The sequence below is a fragment of the Piliocolobus tephrosceles genome, chromosome 10 (genome assembly GCF_002776525.5).
Source record: "Piliocolobus tephrosceles isolate RC106 chromosome 10, ASM277652v3, whole genome shotgun sequence".
In the NCBI taxonomy this organism is placed as follows: Eukaryota; Metazoa; Chordata; class Mammalia; order Primates; family Cercopithecidae; genus Piliocolobus; species Piliocolobus tephrosceles.
This window is the reverse complement of record NC_045443.1, coordinates 67,623,818-67,645,562: the sequence shown is the minus strand read 5'-3', so window position 1 is coordinate 67,645,562 and position 21,745 is coordinate 67,623,818. Positions and strand designations below refer to the sequence as shown.

At 33.6% G+C, this 21,745-nt stretch overlaps 1 protein-coding gene across 1 annotated transcript in view; it reads right to left on the bottom strand.

Annotated features, from left to right (window-relative positions):
• Positions 1–1,575: 1,575 nt before the first annotated feature.
• CNOT2 (CCR4-NOT transcription complex subunit 2) overlaps positions 1,576–21,745 on the bottom strand; it is a 104,344-nt gene continuing 84,174 nt past the window's right edge. The window contains exons 8-16 of the mRNA XM_023226513.3: positions 21,268–21,393; positions 19,333–19,457; positions 18,284–18,404; positions 18,026–18,182; positions 14,712–14,773; positions 14,573–14,622; positions 12,696–12,796; positions 10,601–10,745; positions 1,576–2,723 (exon numbers count right to left, since the gene is read on the bottom strand). Coding sequence (XP_023082281.1) covers positions 2,637–2,723; positions 10,601–10,745; positions 12,696–12,796; positions 14,573–14,622; positions 14,712–14,773; positions 18,026–18,182; positions 18,284–18,404; positions 19,333–19,457; positions 21,268–21,393 — 974 coding nt within the window. The 3' untranslated portion in view covers positions 1,576–2,636. The remainder of the gene's footprint in view (positions 2,724–10,600; positions 10,746–12,695; positions 12,797–14,572; positions 14,623–14,711; positions 14,774–18,025; positions 18,183–18,283; positions 18,405–19,332; positions 19,458–21,267; positions 21,394–21,745) is intronic.

The window sequence follows — 21,745 nt, the reverse complement described above, 5'->3', positions numbered from 1 at the left end:
TAGTACCACTTAAAGAATTATATTTGAAACCAAATAAAGGATTTCCCTTTGCAATTAAATACCTTTTATTCCCAGAAAGTCAATCATAGTTTAATCTAAAAAATTTATTTAACATAGTGTACACATCTATTTCACTAATTATATAGGGGGAAATTAACAGAATTAAAGCTTTGAAAGAAAATGTGAAATATAATTAGTTGGGGTCAGTACATGTATAACCACAAGTTATAAAATCAAGGAGTATTATAACTGTGTTATATTTAAAAAGTTTAAAGTAGTGTTTTAAATATTTCAAATAGAGTAACTTGTATTTTGAAGTCCACAGCATGGTAATTTCTGATATTAACAAGTTATAAAAAGTTGGCTAACATGCAAGAGTTTCTTCATTTTGGTAATTCAGGATAAAAATAACTCAGAAAAATGGAAAAGTGTGCATTTAAAACTCTGTATATGGCAGTTAACAAAAAAAGAGAAAAGATTAGAGCCAAGACAACAAACCACTTGATATGAGCTATCTTACTTTTCTGAGTCATTCATCAGTACCAGTCATGATCACGCTCCAGTTGAGACTTCAATCTATATTGTTGTTTATATTCATCAGAATAAAGATCCCCTTCCACATTTTTCTTCCTACTTGTTTTTTGTGGTTATGTAGGAAAAGTTACATTTTATTTTACAAAGTGAATTACTAGGAAAAAATCTAATCTTTTTTTTTTTTAGACTCATTTCTATGTTTTGCCTCTGGTTTATGTCAAATTAGGTATAGTGTTCTGTGAAGGTTTTTGTACAATAGATAAAATTATAATTACATAGTGCTATCTTACTGAGGAGATGCTTTGGTTTAATTCTGAAAGACAGAAAATCCTGTTTTTTTAAATGTTTCTCGTATCTCAAAATGCATAGAAAAAGGTAAATTTTAAGCCACTTTATATTCCTGGTACACAAACACAGCAATGTTATAAATGTTTCATTTTCAAAAGATTTGGTTAATGCCAACAGACTTTTATTCTTCATAGAAAAGTAGGTTAAAAATGAAAATTTAAAGGATCAAAACTCACTGCCTTTTTTCTGCTCTCTAGTTCTGCTTTTGGTAGCTTCAATCATCAGATTTTTTAAATGCAGTACTTGTATATAGATGGGAAAAGAATCCATTAACTTGTAAATATGAGGTATCTAGGCCAGCAAACTGAAGGTAAAGTCTACCCATTCCCACCTTATGGCTTACCTTAATTTGCACATTACTTCTTAGAGATACATTTAAAGGTCTATCAAGAAATTTCTAATAAATTTTTCACAGAAGTACATTGGTTGGGTTCCAAGAGTATTTAGAATGTTTTATTTCTAATGCTGCCACAATCCATTTAAAAAAATAGTTTTCTCTTATTAATACTGTCTACATTTTTAACCTACAAGTGAAATGGTTCACTACATTTCCATTAAATTACTTGTTTGAAGCTGAAAAAGACATTTGAGTCACACCATTCAGTTTGATATCTGTAAAACTTCAGTTTGTTTCCTCTATTTTTCATGTTGAAGAAATAATTTCGCAATTTCAAATCAAAGCCAACACTGCAGTGAGGAGAGCTTTTCTACTTTATTACAAAGAGAAGAAGCCTTTATGTGGTCAGAAAATACAAGATTGATCTTTTTTTCTCTTCCTATGAAACGCTGCTGTTCAAACAGCCAGAGTGAATTGTCTCAGTTCACTTCTTTAAGTCCCATCACATTCACTTGGGTATGGATGTCCTTGGCTGCTGAAAATCTGGCCCTTTTAGTGCACAGGGCGACAAAGTCCCCTGACCAGCAGTTCCAGAATGTCCCATTTTCATATATTGCATCCATGCACACCTCCTAAAAATGAGGTACAGCAGGGCAAACATTTTCCAAAATAGATGTCATATATATAATATATACACATTCGTACATACATACCTTTATTCATGTGATGTCCAAAAATTTAAAAAAAATGTACACATTTATTACAAAATCGTAACAAAGACTGGACAGTGTTTTGCTCATTCTGGAAAGATGAAGCTCAGTAATAACACAACCCTGGAAAACCATCCAGAGATTGTGGCAATATCTTTCTTCTAAACAGTCAGATATTCTTGCATTAAGCTTGGCGAAACTGCCTTTCAAAAACAGAAGGGGAAGTAAAATGAAGGAAGCAGACCTTGCTCATCTTTCCAAATGAAATACGAGAAGGATCCTCACATAAAAATGCACAAACATTTGTTATTTTATTACCAATAGTGCTACAATGAACAATGCAAAATTTGTGGTCTAATTTTGTTGAGTCTTTTGTGGGTTTTCTTTTTTACATTTTAGAAACTATGGTAAACTTCTGTCAGTGTATTTGCTTGTCTTTACAGACTCAAGTCTGTCTGCTGGCAAAAAAGGAAATAAATGAAAAAATTTCAGACCCTGCTCAAACTAGAGAAAAACAAATTACAAATTTAGTTGTTGGGCAGCACATAATTAGTAAGGCAGGACCTCAAATGGTGACCCTTTGCGTAAGCCAATTGCCAGATCCTCAAGGAATTAAAACCAGGGTGCCTGAGCCACATCAGTTCTGCAGTTATGTTGAGTATTGTGCTGAGACAGCCATACCCCAAGAAAAGGGAAGTCTTTTTTTTTCAGAAGGCTTGCTGAGCAGGGTTGTAGTTGAAGGTGGATGGCAGGTGAGGCCGTTCTTCTAATTTGTCATATTCCAGATGGAACTCCTATAAAAACAAATTCAAGAATTTAGATATCTTCTCCTTTTCATCTTAAATTATTGTCAAAATGTATTTACTATACACATAAATAAAATACCCAATATATATGAATCAACATCAACACAAATATACCAACTCTTTTTCCTGTACATAAAATACAGCTTGAAGAAAAATAATGTGCTGTAGTTTCTAACCGATGAGTACAAAAATATAGACAGGCTTTCTGTGTGTAAGTCAAGAGACTACTAATGGAACATCTGACACTGAAATGTGTATTGTTTTTAACTTAAAAAAAGAAGGGGGCAATTACTATATCTCTAAATCACTGGAAATTACAGGATATTTTAAAATAACACCCCCTTCAATGAAGTATAAAAACCTAACGATTTATTTTGTCCATGAAAAAAGTTTAGAAATAATTTTCCAATTTGTCTTTATTATATTTATATTAAAAAATAAGCAGGGCCGGGAGAGGTGGCTCACGTTTGTAATCCCAGCACTTTGGGAGGCCGAGGCAGGCGGATCACGAGGTCAAGAGATCGAGACCATCCTCGCCAATCAACATGGTGAAACCCTGTCTGTACTAAAAACACAAAAACTAGCTGGGCGTACTGGTGCACGCCTGTAGTCCCAGCTACTCAGAAGGCTGAGGCAGGATAATCGCTTGAACCCGGGAGGTGGAGGTTGCAGTGAGCCGAGATTGCACCACTGCACTCCAGCCCAGGTGATAGAGCGAGACTCCATCTCAAAAAAAATAAATAAATAAATAAAATAAATTTAAAAAAAGCAAACACATAAAATTATTCTAACCTCATTAAAATCTGGGGAAAACAACGAACTTAAAACTCACACATCGCTAGATTTTCATTTCACAAACCCAAAACCCTGACTCAAATATAAATCAACTGCCACCGAAAACTAGACAATGGTTCTGCTGTAGGAACATTTGAAGACTAATTAGATACCAGCTCATTTTAATCAAATTTTCAAAATACTATATTAACTTCATGAGTTTTAACATTTAAGAATGGTGAAATTAATTTCTTCACACTTCCCACCCAAGATCGAGATGCAGAATAGCTATGTTTATTAGAAAAAAAATGCAAACAAAAAATACCTCTGCAACCCCAAAAAGCAAGAGAAGAGGCTCTAAACGCCTCTTACCAATTCTACAATCTGAATTAGCACAAATTACTGCACAATTCAACTTAAAGAATTATGAAGCTTAATATGTATTATGTATTAAAGATTAAGCCAACAAGTGACATTAGCTACCATGGGTTAACATATTTTACCTTATCTGTCTGGTTTCAAACTGATTCCATGATGAGTATTTCCATTATTAAATTAAAATGAAAACCTAGACTATAATGATCAAATTTTAAGATGGAATACCAAGTATTTAAAATTTAAAGATATTACATTACATTTAAACAAATTTAAAGATATTACAGACCTAACAGGAGAATTTATTGAAAGCCTGATATGTGCTAAAATTAAAGACATAGCTAATTTTATTCTAATCTTTATAATAATTCTGTAAAGCAGATATCATTATTTTCATTTCGTGCCCGAAGAAAATGAGGCTTACAAGTAACTTGGCCAAGTCATACAGTAAGTGACACACATAGCATTAGGATCCAGACCCATGTGACAAAAAGCCTCCATGTGACAAAAAGCCTGTGTTTTTTGTAGTGTAACACATCGTTTTTAATAGTTTTAGTCCAAGATCCAAAACATATTCATTGACTTCATTACACAGCAATCCAGAAATGCTGAAAAAATTCAGTCCCCTTCTCTCTTGGTATAAGGTGAAGAAAAAGGAAAAAAAAAAAGAAAAAAATTCAGTCCCCTGACAGAAGTTTATTTTTTTTATTTTTTTATTTTTATTTTTTTGAGGTGGAGTCTCGCTCTGTCGCCCGGACTGGAGTGCAGTGGCCGGATCTCAGCTCACTGCAAGCTCCGCCTCCTGGGTTTATGCCATTCTCCTGCCTCAGCCTCCCGAGTAGCTGGGACTACAAGTGCCCGCCACCTCGCCCGGCTAGTTTTGTATTTTTAGTAGAGACGGGGTTTCACCGTGTTAGCCAGGATGGTCTCGATCTCCTGACCTCGTGATCCGCCCGTCTCGGCCTCCCAAAGTGCTGGGATTACAGGCTTGAGCCACCGCGCCCGGCCCAGAAGTTTATAAAGAAGGTACACCTTGGTGACTTTAGCCTGAAAAGGTTGACTTCATGTGACTGGTACAGTAATTAAGGCACAGAGGTTATCTGCTTATCAGTAAAAATTAGCAAACACCAGAATCACCACCACAACCACGACATCCTGCCCTAATGCACTGTGTAGCTACTACTCTCCCTCTCCCAGCCCTAGCTAGGAATTAAAATAATTTTATTGCTTGGTTCAAGTTGAGTATCTGAATTTGTGAAGAAGAAAATTTATTCTTATTATTCTTCTGAAATTAAAATTGGCATTTTTGTTTTCAAAATGTGTAGTTACAGGGAAAAAAGTCTAATTGTAACTTCCACAATGTGGTAAGTTACACTGAATAAGTTAACTAAAATTTTTCACATTGGTGAACTACAATGTATTACTAGGAATTCAAACTAGATTAACTTTATCAATGTACATTTTCCCCTAGAAAAATATAGTTTAAACATAAGGAGCATAAATAATTTTGATATAATTTAAAAAAATCTTCAAAGACTCTAGTGTATCAGAGATTTAGAAATTATATAGGTCAAATTTTGCCTTCCAAGTTTTAAAATCTTGTTTTCCACGTATTTTTATTCTTCTTAAAATACATAAAAGTTACTTTATTTAACTTGATTACTGGTAACACCATTTACATGTTTATGTTATACACACACACACACTACACACATGCACATCCTCCTACATTCTGTAGGATCAAGTGTCTATCTACTTTGTATACTACTACCTACAACTTGGAATAGTGCCAAGTCCCTAGCAGGTGTGTAATTAACATATGATGAATTAATAAACACAAGCTTTCTTTGTTTTAGAAACAAAACATTTAATTCTTCTAATATTATCGAATGATACATTAGAGGGTCTATGTATCTATTTGCTTTTAGTGGGAAAAAAAGGATTTCTAGATTATAATACAATGATTGCAAAGGCTAGAAAGAGTTTCAAATACTTTTTAGACAACTTTTTAATACCTTAGTTCTTCTATTAATAAAATTAGGTTATGTATTCTCCAAACGTTACTTGTTCAAGCAAAACTGAATGCAATGGATTCATACAGTCAAATATTATAAAAACATTAATGTAATCACTGATCTACTTATGTAGAGAAACATACACCGCAGAAGTGTTTTCTCAAATTCTCATGAAATGTTAGCTTTCTCTTACCTACATGTTGAGTATCTCTATCTGAGATTTTGCTTATTCTGGAACAGGTGTTTGGAATTTTGGAATATTTATACATATAAAATGAGATATCTTGGGGATGGGACCCAAGTTTAAACACGAAATTAATTTGTTTTATATATACTTTTTTCACATAGCCTGAGGGCAATTTTATACAATGTTACTAATATTTTGTGCATAAAATGAGGTTTGTTTACACTGTACACTGAACCATCAGAAAGCAAAGGTGTAGGGTATGGAATTTTCCACTTGTGACACCATGTTAGTGTTCAGAAGTTACAGATTTTGGAGTATTCAGGTTTTAGATTTTTGAATCAGAATGCTAAACCTGTATAATAAACCCACATTAACTTAAATTTTAGGAAGTAGCATACTATCTTAAATACAGTTATTAGAAATAATCTTTGAAGAAAAGTACGTATTACTAAAGTATAGGATGTACTAATATGTAACAGTGAAATTAATGAAAAATCACATTTATATCAGACTGTGACATAAAAAATCTTAATTGTTAGAAATCCCGATAGATCTACGAGGTCAAATTAGTCCGAAAGAATTCTTAAATTTTAAGTCTTTGAGAAAGCTACTAATAATAAGGCAGCCTCTATCACCTAAAAATTCACTGTGGAAGAAATTATTTAAAAAAATTTATGCATGAAGATTATATATACTATCTGAATTACTGCAAATTTAAAATTAGTGAAATATGAGTAATTCCAGCAAAACGACACAGGAGAACATGGCTTGCCAAAAAGTTATGAGTATCTAAAAGGAAAGAATAAGCAAAGTATAATGTTAAATTAAAAAAAAAATAGAGATAGGATCTGGCTCTGTCACCTAGGCTGGAGTATAGTGATGCAATCACAGCTCACTGCAACCTTGAACTTCTGGGCTCAAGCAATCCTCCCACCTCAGCCTCCCAAGTAGCTAGGACTACAGGAGCACACTACCACACCTGGCTATGTTTCTCTCTCTCTCTTTTTTATAGAGACAGAGTCTTGCTATGTTGCCCAGTCTGATCTTGAACTCCCGGCCTCAAGTGATGGTCCTGCCTCATTCTCCCAAAGTGCTGGCATCACAGGCATGAGCCACCATGCCCACCCAATATCACCATTTTAATGTATATATTATTGATTTACATGAAATTCTGTAAATAAATAATGGATTGGATTCTAGAACTCAGGGTCACAAAATTTTTAGAGGATAAGAAACACTTCTGGTTTAGATTATCTATTCCCTTATTTAATATTACAATTACCTGAAAATAGTAAGTGATTTGGGGAAAATGCTCATATAAAATATTATGAATGGACATAAAATATTATGAATGGACTCCAGGATTATGGTGTAGAGCAGTTCAGTACCTTTCAAGAACACCATAATATCAGCTATTATTAAAATATTAATTCATATTGTAGGCCTCTTACAATGAATTGAGGTTATTTAATATACATTCTTTAACTGTGAATAGTAAGGCACACCCACTATACAGATGGGGACTCAAGTTAATTTGGACATGACATATTAATGGATTTTCTATAATTTGATGAAGGCTGTTAATAAATATACTCATGAACAGGTCCCAGATTTCTTAATTCCTAATCAATATTCTGGGAAAGCACTGAACATATCCTTTAAAAAAATGTTGAAAAATCTATTCTGTGAATATAATGCAACTTCAAAATTTTAAGTGCATGAATTTGTATTTTAATATAACCAAGAGTGAGTTGCTTCTTAATATCTTAATACGAACAATTCTGCCTGTTTTCATTACTATGAAAATAATTTTAAAGGGTGTCAGTGCAAGGGACCAACAAACTATTACCTTGAAAGGGATTTCTGAGGGAGTAACTTGATGATACTATTTCTCACATTCTTCACATCACAGTTAAAACATTTAAAAAGACAAAAGCTTAATTGTACATGAGATAGATAAAACTGAGCTAAATTATGTTTTATATATAATGTATATAAAATATGTAAATCCATTTAGATAGATATAATTTTCTTTAAAATGACATTAACCTGATTGAGGAATTGCTTTTGCTGGAAATTAAAGGGGTCCTACATTAATGTTAACATTGTTTTCTAAATATTTAACTTTATGAGGAGAACTTAATTCTGGAAAGCTGATTTTCTCACAAGTTGATTTCCTCACACATATATCTAACTAAAATTTAACTAAAATTATGTAGCTGTTTACTGCAAATATCCACCCCTTTTTACATATGAGAGTTTGGAATAATTTACAATACTATTGAGCAAAAATGTTCAAATTGAATGGAGAAAACTTCAGTTATTTCCTAATAAAATTTTTTTCTTCTTCCAAAGATGTTTTTGACTCCTGTAGCATCACCTAATCCACAGGTTCTTTAAATATAGTTCTGGACCAGGACCAGCATGTCATCACTGGTGTCACTTAGGAGCTTGTTAGAAATGCATTTCTCAGGCCTCACCCACAGACTCACTAAATCATAAATGATGGAGGTATGGTCCAGAAATTTGTATTTTAACAAGTTTTCCAGGTAATTCTGATACAAGCTATAGTCTGAGAACCAATGACCTAACCTAATTAACAATCAGCTCTAATTTTTTCGTCCTTGCAAAAACAGTAGCTACAATCACGATGATAAAAACAATAGCAGTAAACGTCTACAACTACCAAGATGTATCAGATACCCAACATGTGCCAAGCACTGTACTCAGTATGTGTATGTGTATATAAATATATATGAAATTTCATTTAATCTTCATAAAAACTTAGAGCAAAATTTCACCTCAATTTTACAAAAGAGGAAACAGGCATGAAAAAGAAAATTGTAGGTCAAAGCATAAATAACAGCAACAGGAGTTAAATTCAAATCCATGATACAAAGGCTATAGCTTTCTACTATATACTATATATCTTAAAAAGAAGGTAACATATGTAATATCTCAGGCACTATTTTTAATTAATGTGATTATTTAACTAAAAGGTTAACTCATAAATATGCTTTTTGAAAACACAATATTCACATAAATTGGAACTGTCAGAATAATTAAAATATAAAATACAGTATGTGGACTTGGTCTGAGAAGTAAAGACATTTACCACTGAGATACATCTGAAAAAAAAATGAAAGATTTAATTTCTTATGTGGATTTTATTTGGTGTTGTCTGTTAGGGGACATCTGTTTTTATTTCTTTTTTTGAGTTTTTTTCTTTTTCTTTTTTTTTTTGAGACACAGTCTCACTCTGTCACCCAGGCTGTAGTGCAGTGGTGTGAACTCGGTTCACTGCAAGCTCCGCCTCCTGGGTTCACGCCATTCTCCTGCCTCAGCCTCCTGAGTAGCTGGGACTACAGGCAGCCTCCACCATGTCCAGTTAATTTTTTTTGTATTTTCAGTAGAGATGGGGTTTCACTAGGTTAGCCAGGATGGTCTTGATCTCCTGACCTTGTGATCCACCCACCTTGGCCTCCCAAAGTGCTGGGATTACAGGTGTGAGCCACCACGCCCGGCCTTTTTTTGAGTTTTACGTGAACTCTTGGGATGTAAAAATTTTTGCAATAAATATCTCTGGTAAGCATTTTACATTGTCTTCTTAAAATGTTTTACCTTTTTTAATAATAATTTTAATAAAGGAGATTCAAAACTACAAACAAAAAAAACAAATCGACAACTAAAAAATTGTCCAAAGAACTGTCAGAAACATTTTTCTTATGTTTAAATTTATTTAAAACAAACAAATTTAACTCTTTAATTTATAATCCTAAGAATCATTGATGGAAAATGTATCAGAAAAATCATGGAGTTGTGAAATCAGATAATGTGGGTTATATTCTCTGCTAGGCAGACTAAATAAATACAAGGTACTAAATAAACAAAAATATGAAACATGAATTGACACTGATGAAAATTTTGCACATGGGACAGTTAGAAAGGTGTTTAAGTGAGGAAAAGTTGCAAAACCAAAATAAAATAATCAACATTTCTCCATAGCTGATTTCTCCCCAATATTTAGCAAAATAGTCACAGAAATAGTCATGGTTAACTTTAAGCCTTTAATTTTCTTTCTTAAAATTACTCGCAAATAAACATTCAGATGTATTTCCTGCAATTAGTCCAAGTGTAAAAAGCCTTTTTATATACTGCTTTTACAAAAATCTCATCCTTGCTTAAAGTTACAAAAATATAAAAATATATGACTGGGGTTGCAAGAGAGTATCTTTATTTTACAATGCAGTAGACACAAAAAATATTTCGAATGTTACCAAGGCTTGTGCAAAATTACAAAATCTCTCACCAAATTCAATAATGTAACTATCAGTGAAATGAACTGTTTTGGGACACTCTTCTAAGAGTGTCAAGCCAAGGAGATGGAACGAAAGAGTTGGCAAATATGTGGCACATTATTGGAATTGGATGTATTGGTACTTACAAACAGATAAAAGAGGATGCTTCTTTTTTCAAGTTTAGATTTATACATTTGCACATGGAAAAAAATATACCTTAGCTACTTTCCTCCAGTTAAGACAGTCAAAGAAGTAATATGTTCCCCTCTCATAGGTATTGGTTTTCATTGTTGGCTCCATGCCTGGTGCCCTGGTAATCCATACTCGTTCTTCTTTGTGGTATCTCCAATCACGGTTAAAACTTCAATTTTTAAAAGAAAAGATAATTAACTTTTTCCTGTGGCTTACATCAAACATGTTCTACATTTTGTAAAGCTTTTCTCAGGGGAAAAAAAAAAATTACACATAAAATAAATAAATATGAATGCTTGCTACTCATTTATTATGTTATTAAATACAACCCTATTGAAATATAGAAAAATTATTTCTTAATTTGTCCAGAAGGCACACTAATTAATATACACACCTTTATTTAACTAAAGAAACTTTTTATACAAACAAGGGTTTTAAAAGTTTTATAAGCAATGTGATAAAAACATAGGCAGACCAAATAGACACAATGTTACAAAAACTTCACTCCTTTCTTGCTCTTCTTAACACTCAAAAGAAATTGAGGTATCTCCAACTATTCGCATTATTTGATAAGAAACTAAATACAAAGTATATCTGAATTAACTATGTAAATTCCACATAATTATTTAAATAACTTGAAAATAGAGTATTTTGAAAAATTATACTGAATATATTTAATTCAAATTTCAGATTCTAAATTCTCAAAAACTAAGAGAAAATCCATTACAATTCATACAAGAGAAATGAGAATTTACACTACTTGTAAACTGAGGAAGTAGCATCCAGAGGAGGTATTGTCCCACAAAATAAACCTCCATGTAAAGAAATGCTTTCCTACCAACATAATGAGGTAGTTTTTAAGATATAAATATGAAAACAGAACTGCCAGTGATAGATGAATGAGTGCCTGAATGTATTTATTTACTCATGAACAATGAAAAGGAACAGGTAATAATCTCTATTCTCACAAAAATGAAAGAAAAACATAAAGGAAAAATCCTCTCAGTTGTGAAATGAAACAATTCATTATCAACATAGTGAACTTTATACTTTACACTATTTGATCGAAAGCCATTTACAGAAATGTTACTAGAAATGCTATGAAATACTTAAATTTGAGAAAAGTTCTCCCAATCATAAGGTCATAAATGATTACTAATAATTTACAGTAAACATGATAAATAGAATTGTCTATTGATAACAAAATGTGTTACCAACTATACGTATGAGTAATGACAGAAAATTTATTTTTAGAGCATCAAGTAAATACAGAACTGCTCAGGAAAAAAGTTATCAATGAACCAATTTCTTTACATTAATATTTGTTTACATTGGCCAATAGGCTGCTGATAATGAAAATGTGTACTTTATTTAATCAGCACTTCAAAACATACAACAAATATGCAGTGTCTTGCTTATAAGTAATAATGTTTATGAAATGATGAAATTCAGTATCTAATTATTTATACATATGGTTCCAAAAGCAGTAAAAATTATAGTCTTGAATCATATCGTATAACTCACGTTTACAAAAATTAGATTCACCAAACCCATGAGTTATGTCAATTCTGTGTTCTTACAAATCTGGCATTTATTAATTATTTTTAGAGACAGGGTCTTGCACCATCAGCCACACTAGAGAGAGTGCAATGGCACAATTACAGCTCACTGAAACCTCAAACTCCTGGGCTCAAGCAATCCTCCTGCTGTAGCCTCCCAAGTAGCTAGGATTATATAGATGTGTGCCACCACACCTAGCTAATATTTTTCTTTATTTTTTGTAGAGATGTGGTCTTGCTATGTTGCCTAGGCTGTCCCTAACTTCTGGCCTCAAGTGATCTGTCCACCTCAGCCTCCCAAAGTGCTGGGATTACAAGTGTGAGCCACTGCACCTAGTTTCAGCATTAAGTTTGAAATTCTTTTTATGTGTATAGATTATGAAGCCATGGTAAGATATGGTTTTAATCTAAATTAAATTCACTTTAATGAATGTAAAAATAAATTTCTTGATGGAGAAATAGTCCCATTTAAAGATAGCCATCATCACTTAAAGAAAGACGTTTTCAGCACAGTCAAGATCCACTATAATACAAAAGTGATTAAAATACTTTGAACATACAGCTCCACTGCAGCTAAAAGTTGTAATACGTCTCCTCCATTCATGTAATAGAGATAGAAGAGAAGGTCTTCACCATATCGGCCAAGTTTTATCGCAGCCAGCTGAAAAAGAAAAATAACTTATTCTGAAATATAAAACAAATCTGCAAATCCTAACATATAGTTGCTACTACTAAAGTAAAAATGGAGAGATAAACAAAAACTCCCCACTTTGTAGTGGATAACTGTTATTACATGATTACACAGATAGGTAGTTATGACTCTAAAAGGCAATTTCCTCATTTAAATGATCAAGTCATTTAAACAATTATTTCTGATACATCTATTTGATATGCTGATTGGAAGAAAAGCTCAATAAAAACTTCCAAGCAAGATCCACTACAAGGATTTAATACCCAATGGGGAAATGATGCTAACAATAGCATTGTGCTCAGAGATCTAGGACTTGTATTCAAGTCCTGGTTTTATTATTCATTAATATGACTGTGTCCTAGTTATTTAACATCTCTTAGCTTTACTTGTCAAATGTGGACAATGACAACTATGAGGGTTACTAAGAAAGTAAATAAAATGAGTGAAGGTATATGAAAGCACCTTGTAGAGTATCAAATATATAGAAGGCTTATAAAAAATGTTAACTGAATCTATATCTGACAGTGATTCACAAGTCAGTTGTATGCTTCCAGCAAATCACAGATGATGAATACAAAAACCATAAAGAAATAGCTTTTTAGTTTGTTTAAATAGATGCCTGGAAGATAACTGCTTTACATTTCTCTCCACAAGGTAGAAACATAACTGCCTACCAAGAAATTTTCACATTTAAATAAACCTTAAAAGTGTACCAAAACAACATTTTTATCTTGTTATTTGATCCTATATCTAAATACTTATTTGGCTATTACAGACTATCTGAATGTAATTTTTCTCTCCATTCATGCTATCCCTATCAGGCAGCAGCCCCCATGTGACAAATTCTCCTAAATTAGTATTTCTCGAATTGGCAATAAGAAAAGGTTCTGGAACACTTAGGTAACTGGAGCGAAAGAGCTCTATAGTGGGGGTGAGAGCAAATCACACAATCCACAAATAGAAAATAGGAGACCTCTCGATCTCATACTTCTTGCCTTCCATCTATTGAAGTATTAAAAGACATTGAGAAAGGTATCCCTTTTACTTGCCTGGCCACAACATCAACATCCACTTGACCACAGAACTGTAAGGCACCCTCAGAATGCTGTCATATATATACACATACACATACATATTTATACACAAATATATAACTGTATTATTTTTTCAATAAATTGTTGTTTCCCAAGGCTAAAATTTAGATATCATTGTGAATTTTTTTGGTAGTAGAAACACTCAGTTCTAAAGCAAAAAGTGTCACCATTTTCTTAGATTGAAAAAAGAGAGATTAAGCTGTAATCTGTTGTTAATAATTACTTTAGAATTAGAATTTTAGGTGATTTAAAAAAATGGAAATGAAAAAATACAGAGAAAAGTCAAGGTCATAAATAGTTTTTAAAGATACAGACCATCTCATTAAAAACACTGTATCTGTAATACTTGTAAAGAAAATCTTTTTACTGCTAAGATCATAAAATAAGATTATCAGAAGGAAATTTATCAAATGTTCCAATCTAGTTTATTCCCATCAACTGTGGTTATGGTTGTAACCTGTTGTTAAATATAAGAATTTTTATTTTTTACCAGTCCTAACGTTTACCATTTAACACGTTAACATGGACATATGAAAGCATATCCCTGAGACCATTACTAATTATTTCAAAAATAGTATGCTGCCTGAACTGAAAAACACGTGAAAAATAGATAAATTCATGCTGACTGAGTAGAATAATAAACTACACTCACCTTATCCCTAATGTGAATGTTCGTTAAGTACTCAGATGGAACATGGAAGTCTGGATAATAAAATGAAAAAAGCCTTATTAACTGATTCTCAGTTGTAAATTTCTTTTTAAAAGGCCTAAACACAAATAGATTCTCCTACCTATGTCTTGAGGTCGACAAGGTGAAGATGCCCAGGGTGATGCAAATTTGGGGTAGAGATTTCTGAATAAGGAGGAAAAGAAAACATTTTGAAATCCAAAGCAGAAAAACAGATTTCTAATTTTATTTCAGGAAAAACAAAGACTCCAAATGTAAAATGACCATCTTTACTTCTAATTCCCTTACTTGGGTTTACTGACTTATACAGAAGCAAACGAAGAATGCGTGTGTGTGTGGGGGGGGAGGGGGGAGGTGTATGTGTGTGTATAAAATATAAGACTCCTTCCCTCAGTATTCTTGCAACACGGTATAAATAACACAACATATCACAATATAAAAAACATATGATTAAAAATTTTCTACTTTTACTTGACTTCAACTCAAGATGCTTTAAATTCTTCAATACCATGCTCCCAATTTAAATTACTTTCCCACTTAAATATTTATGTGGCAAGAAGAAAAATGAGTAACTATTTGTAAAAGTTTAAATTCATCAAATATGTACTGAGTGCCTATTATATGCCTGGCACTGTTCCAAGAGCTTATGACACGTCAGTGAACAAAACAAGATCACTGACAACATGAAACTCACTTTCTGGTTGAGGAATGGTGGATTGGAGGGAGGCAGACAAAAATCAATTAACAGAATAAATAAATAAACAATGGCCCATGTTAGAGGGAACTGGGAGGGGAGATTGGACACATCATTATTAAATAGGGTGGTCAATTAGGTTTCATTAAGGTGGTCAGATCTGAAGATTTGAAGGCTATGAGGGAGATAATCTTAATTATCTGGCAGAAGACTCTTCTAGTCTGAGGGAACTGCTAAAGCAACTAAGGCAGGGACATGACTGACATGTCTGAGATACAAGGTGGCCAGTGAAGCTGGAATACAGTGAACAAAGGGAAAAGCTGTTGAGGTGGGGTTAGGGGACAAACAATAATCATGTAAGACCTTGTAGGCCTGTAAAGATTTGGGGTTTCTGGTCAGGTGCAGTGGCTCACACCTGTAATTCCAACACTTTGGAAGGCCAAGGTGGGCAGATCACTTGAAGTGAGGAGTTTGAGACCAGCCTAGCCAACATGGTGAAACCCTGTCTCTACTAAAAATATAAAAATTAACTGGGCATGGTGGCACATGCCTGTAATCCCAGCTACTCAGGAGGCTGAGGCAGGAGAATCGCTTGGACCTGGGAGGCAGAGGTTGTAGTGAGCCAAGATAGAACCACTGCACTCCAGCCTGGGCAACAAGAGCAAGACCCTGTCTCAAAAAAAAAAAAAAGATTTGGGGTTTTTAATCATAATGAAACCACAAACTTTTACTGGGTGTTGAGCAGAGGAGTAAATTTATTTAAAAAGAACTCTCTTGGCTGTTATATGAAGAGATTGTATGAGAAGAGGGATAAGGACAATCAGGGACCCCCAGGGATTGGCTAATGGAGTATTCAGGCAAGAGAGAATGATTCAAACAAGGGTGGTAGCAGTTAAAAAGTAGTGAACTTTGGTCAGATTCTGTATATATTTTGGGAAAAGCCTGATTATGGGGTATAAAAGAAAGAGGAGTTAAGAATAATGTCAAGCTTCTGGAAGTACAGAGTTACCACTAACTGAGATTGGAAAGGCTGTAGACAGAGTAAGTTGGGGGGTGATAATTCAAGAAATATTTAATTGGCAATTGAATGTAGAAATCTCACACTCAGAAGTATGGAATGGAAACATATGTTTGGGATTCCTTAATATATATGGTATTTAAAACAATAAGACTAGAAAAGACCATCAAGGATATAAATGCAGAGAAGAGGAATGACACAAAGAGGTCAAGAAGAAAAGGAGGAGGTACCAGCAAAGGAAACTGAAAAAGACCAACCAGTGAGGATGAGGTAAAAAATGGTGCTCTCAAATTCAAGGACGAGAAAGTGTATCAAGGAGCAAAGAGTTCCTCCAAGTGATCACTGAATTTAATAACATAGAGGTCATTTGGTGACCTGAATAAAAGCAGCTTTAGTGAAGTGGCAGGGACAAAATCCTGACTGAAATGGGCTTACCAGAGAATGGAGAAGACCAAGTTAGAGGAATGGAGATGATTCTTTGAAAAGTTTTGCTTCAAAGAGAAATAAAGAAATGGGAAAGTAACTTACAGAGGAGATTGGATCAAAGGAAGATTTTAAGATGACAGAAGTAACAATGTATTTCTATGTTGATGAAAATGACCCAACAAAGTGTGAAAATCTGTTGTTAAGTAGAACGCATGGGTCAATTGCAGTAATAGGGTGGAAAACAAGAATAATGTAGATGTAGATGGCTGTAGGTAGTCAGATTTGGTGGCTAGATTGTGCTAAATGTGCTCTTCTAATTGCTTCCATCTTTCTTAGTACAGTAAAAGTAAAAAGGTCATCATTTGATAGTAAGAACAAGGAGAAAAGGTATTAGGGGCGTGCAGAAGTGTATGCAATTGTATAAGAGAGCAAAAGAGTAAATGGACTAAGCATGCAAGGTATAATTATCCCTGGTAGAATTAAGAGCCTACTTCTGAGGTTCCTGGGTACGAAAATAAAGGAAGCCCAGGCAGTGATATCATGTGTTTTTCTCTAGCAGGGCTCAGTAGCACAGGTCAGGAATGAAATAGGCAGAAATAACCAGTACTGTAGCTTTGGCCATGCAAGTATAACAACATGAGAAAATGGCAAAGTAGTCATGGGATATGTAAATGAACAATTATGACTGACCACAGAATTTCATGGGTAAGAAGGGAGTGATCACAGATGAAGAGAGACAGGGATATGGAAGAACAGTTAAAACACAGAAGAATCAATAGATTGAAGGCCCCAGTGGAGTGAAATGATTACAGGAATTACAGTACCAGAAGAAGATAAATAGAAAATAGAAAGTGGAAGTCAGAAAGCATGTGAGTACAGATTTTAAAATTGAGAGACTGCAGTTACTAACAATGACTAGGTCAAACGGATAACTAAAGGAGTGGCTGAAGTATACTACAGGACAAAAATTCCTGGAGGAAAGAAATTCAAGGAGCTGAGATTTCAGGATTGTGGAAGGTGTGTGTATACACACACACACACATACTTGCACACGCACGCACACACACACGCACACACACACAGACATATAAAATGCCAAATTATAAAAGGAATACTGTAGAGTGCCAGTGATCTAAGAGCTAATATGAAAGGGAATGACCCAGAGAAAAAACAGATTACAATGAGTAGCAGTAGGTGAGATAATTTGATGACATGATATTAAAAACTGGAAGTCTGAAGAGGTATTATGTATAGACATGGAAAAACAGAAAAAACTTACTCAGGAGAGTTCAGATTGAGGCCTAATGTTGTTAAGTCACTTCCTAATGCAAGATGTACCATTCCTGGGTCTGTCTCTGCTGCCCTGATAAATGTTAACAGGCCAATCATTCCAAATTGGTCCGTCACCATCCCTTGAGGAATGTTAGTAACCCGACCTGGGTAGAAAAAACACAGTTGCTTTTATTTTCAAGGACAAGTTTAAAAAAAAAAAAAAAAGCATTCTATAATATCTTTGACATAGATTCTAGAGTCCCACCATCAGGTAACACCTGGATCCCTTTTTTCTGCTGGTTATTATTTTGTGTTGTTGAACTTTTATCTCCAGGGAATTTGGGTCCATCTGTACTTGAAGTTGTCTTGCCAGATGTATTCAAATTCTAGCATGAAAAAAATTAAATGTGACATTAAAATTTGTTAAGTATACAAATTAAAGTTCACATATTAATACCTTGCTATTTATTCTTTATTATATTTAAATTGGTAGTAAATTATTACCTGTTTTTCAAGTTCTATAGAAAATTGTTTCCATCATTGTTCCATGGTATACAAATAAATCCTATATCATCCACATTTGAGTATTTAAAGAAAAAGAAATCAAGGGAAAATATTCTTATTTATCTCAGATCTTCAGTCACAGAAAAAAAAATCTATCTCTTTCTCAGGTCTTTATGCTTTGGGATACACTTGAAGTTACACTCCTCAATGCTTTCATGTAAAAGAGAAACTAAATATAGTACATTACCTAAAATCACCAAAGCTACTTTGAAGATAAGTTAGAACATATAAGCTTTAAAACTTTGTACTTATTCTAATTCTTACCAATCTTCTTTATCAATTATTTTAATAATATATAAACTCCCATCACACACACAGAAAAGCTATTTTCAGTGAAATGTGGAAGAAATAAACATATTTGTTAAGTCAGAAAGAAGAAGCTGAGTTGGCTGAATCAACACAGGTATAAAAATGTGTATAAATTCTTCAAGGAGAAAACTTACTCAAGAAAAACACAGCTCCTTAGAAGGCTATATTATCAAACTTCATGGGATCCAGCTGACAGGGACTACAATAAAAGTCTAAATTAACTCTGAGAAGTTCAACAGAAATTTGCAAACCTATATGAAATAGGAAAAAAATAGGCTATCTTCTAAGTTATAAAGCTTTTCCACATTCTTCAGAAGTTAGATTATTACAGAAATCAAGATAAAACAGTTTTGTAATAGTATTTAGTAAGTAACTGTTAATATAAGAGAAATCTGAAGGGAAAAACTACATCACTCACTCACATAGTTCTCAGTTACTTACAGATTTACTGTCATCATTACTTGATGTTGGATCTTTATAACTGGAGCCTGGTAATGCTGGAAAATCTTCATTGTGTATTGAGAAGTCCTGGGATTGTTCATTTGCTGGTTTTGTTACCATTCCAACTATGTAATGAAAATAATCCGGAGAATTGCAATTGATACTTATGATACAGATTATAAAGTTAACCAAAAGGTTTCTTTTTTTTAATGCTATGAAAGCATACTTCAAAAAATTAGTATCCAGGGTAACAATGAAGAACTAAATTTTCATTTACTGATTAATAACTCAACATACAAAATAATACAAGGGAAATCAATAGTAATCTTGTACATCTACTGTCATGCGTAGGTGCTTAAAAATTTAATTTGATATTGGATTAATTATTAACAATTTTGGTTTAAAAGCTTGTTTTATTTAAATATTTGACTAGATATAAATACCAGTTAACTGTCAAATACAAATGAACAAAATAAAATTTAAAAGAATATGTCAGTATTCTACTTGAAAGTGACTTACAGAGTGAGCAAATTGCAATCAATTATAAAACAACTCCATATTATTTCAGATTTTCTTGGACTCCATGTTATAGATGTAAAACATGCAAGAACTGGGAAATAATCCTCCCACTATACTTGGCATTAGTCAGGCCCTTATTGGAGAACAATATCCAGTTTGGGGCTCCACAATTCAAGAACGATATGGAGAAACTAGAGATGGTCCAAGGAGAGCAACGGGAATGATTAAAGGGATGAAAAAATGGACCTATGAGGAAAGGTTAAAAACATTAGAGTCTGAACTGAGAATCAAGTAGCTAGGTACTCAACTTCCAGGGCAGATCATTTTTTTTTTTTTAATTTTGGGGAGACTAATTTGGAAACTTCAGAATATAAACAATACATTTTCCCCTTCTTCATATACTGTTATTTGTATTCATATCTGAATGGCACAGAAATCCTTCTTGGTTGAAAACGTGATCAAATATTAATTCTATCTTAAAATAATGGATGAACTGATTCTTTTAAATTCACCATTTTGTTACTGGTCTCTATCAGGTTTTCCCAAAAGAAAAAAACTATGTGATAAAAACAGCATAGCCACATTGCTGTCACAGAATTTTCATGCCCAAATTGTTACATTTTTATTGCATATGTTTCCCCTCCTTTATTTCTGCTTATCCCTGATTAGCCAAATCTCTTATCTATTAGAGACAGTGAAAAAGGGTGATGAAGGATATTAATGGAGATCAACAGTCTGCATAAGCTATACATGACCCATGAGCAATGGTTTTCAACAGGGGGCAATTTTTTTTCCCCAGGTGACATCCGCCAATGTCTGAAAACATTTGTGTCTGTCACAATAGAGGCTGTGGGGGTTAGAAACAGAGAGTGCTACTGGCATCTTGTAGGCCAAGGCCAGGAATGTTGCTTAGCATTCTATATAAACACCACAGCCCCCCCACATCTCCTCTCTACAAAGAATTACCTGGCCCAAATGTCAACGGTGTGGAGGTTGAGAAACCGTGGCTCAGAAAAACATCTTCAATGTATAGTCAGTCATTATTAATCACCAGGAATATATTCTTTTGAAAAAATGTGTGATCAATTAAGGAGAGAAAAGGCAGACCACAAAAATAAATCACCTAAGGTAAACTAAGGCAGGGATAACAGAAGAAAGTAACTTCTGAATACCAATGAGGACTTCCTCTTGGGTTTTTGTACAAAGTTTTCCCATTTAACTTTGCTACCATGGTATTCTGGGAAGAAAAATCACTTTTAATATATCAATTCTGAAAAAATTACACTAACCTGATTAGAAAATGCAAACATATGTGTATACACACACAAACATATGTATATGTGTACATGTAAATGCATGTGTGTGCGCACATACAATGGAAACTTCTCACTGGTCATCATTAAAAAGCTTAATTACCATAAGGAGCTCTTCCAGCCAAGGGGTTTATTAATGGAGTTGGGTTACCACTTCCTTCCCTTCTGTTTCGGTCTGCTAATGCTGGGAAATCTGAAAGGTCCAATCCTGTCACATTTTCACTTCCGTCTAAATAATAAGAAAGAACACTGGTTACTGATTCTACAAATATTTTTAAGAGATTATAAAAACCAACCATAATATAATTAGAAATGATTGTGCTTTCTTCCTAAATAATGCACGGCACTGTACTAGGTATATGTAGCTGCTCAAAAGATACTTGCAGATTGATTTCATGTCAAAGAATTTCATGAACAATTTAGCAAAGCAATACGCAACCAGCATAATAAAAACCCCCAAATCCTACAGATACAACAAAGAGAAGAAAAAGCACATATTTCTCCCATGGAAGATGGTAACCTAAAATTATAGCTTGTGAGCTAACAAGAGGGAGATTGTTATGATATAACTGGTCTTTTCA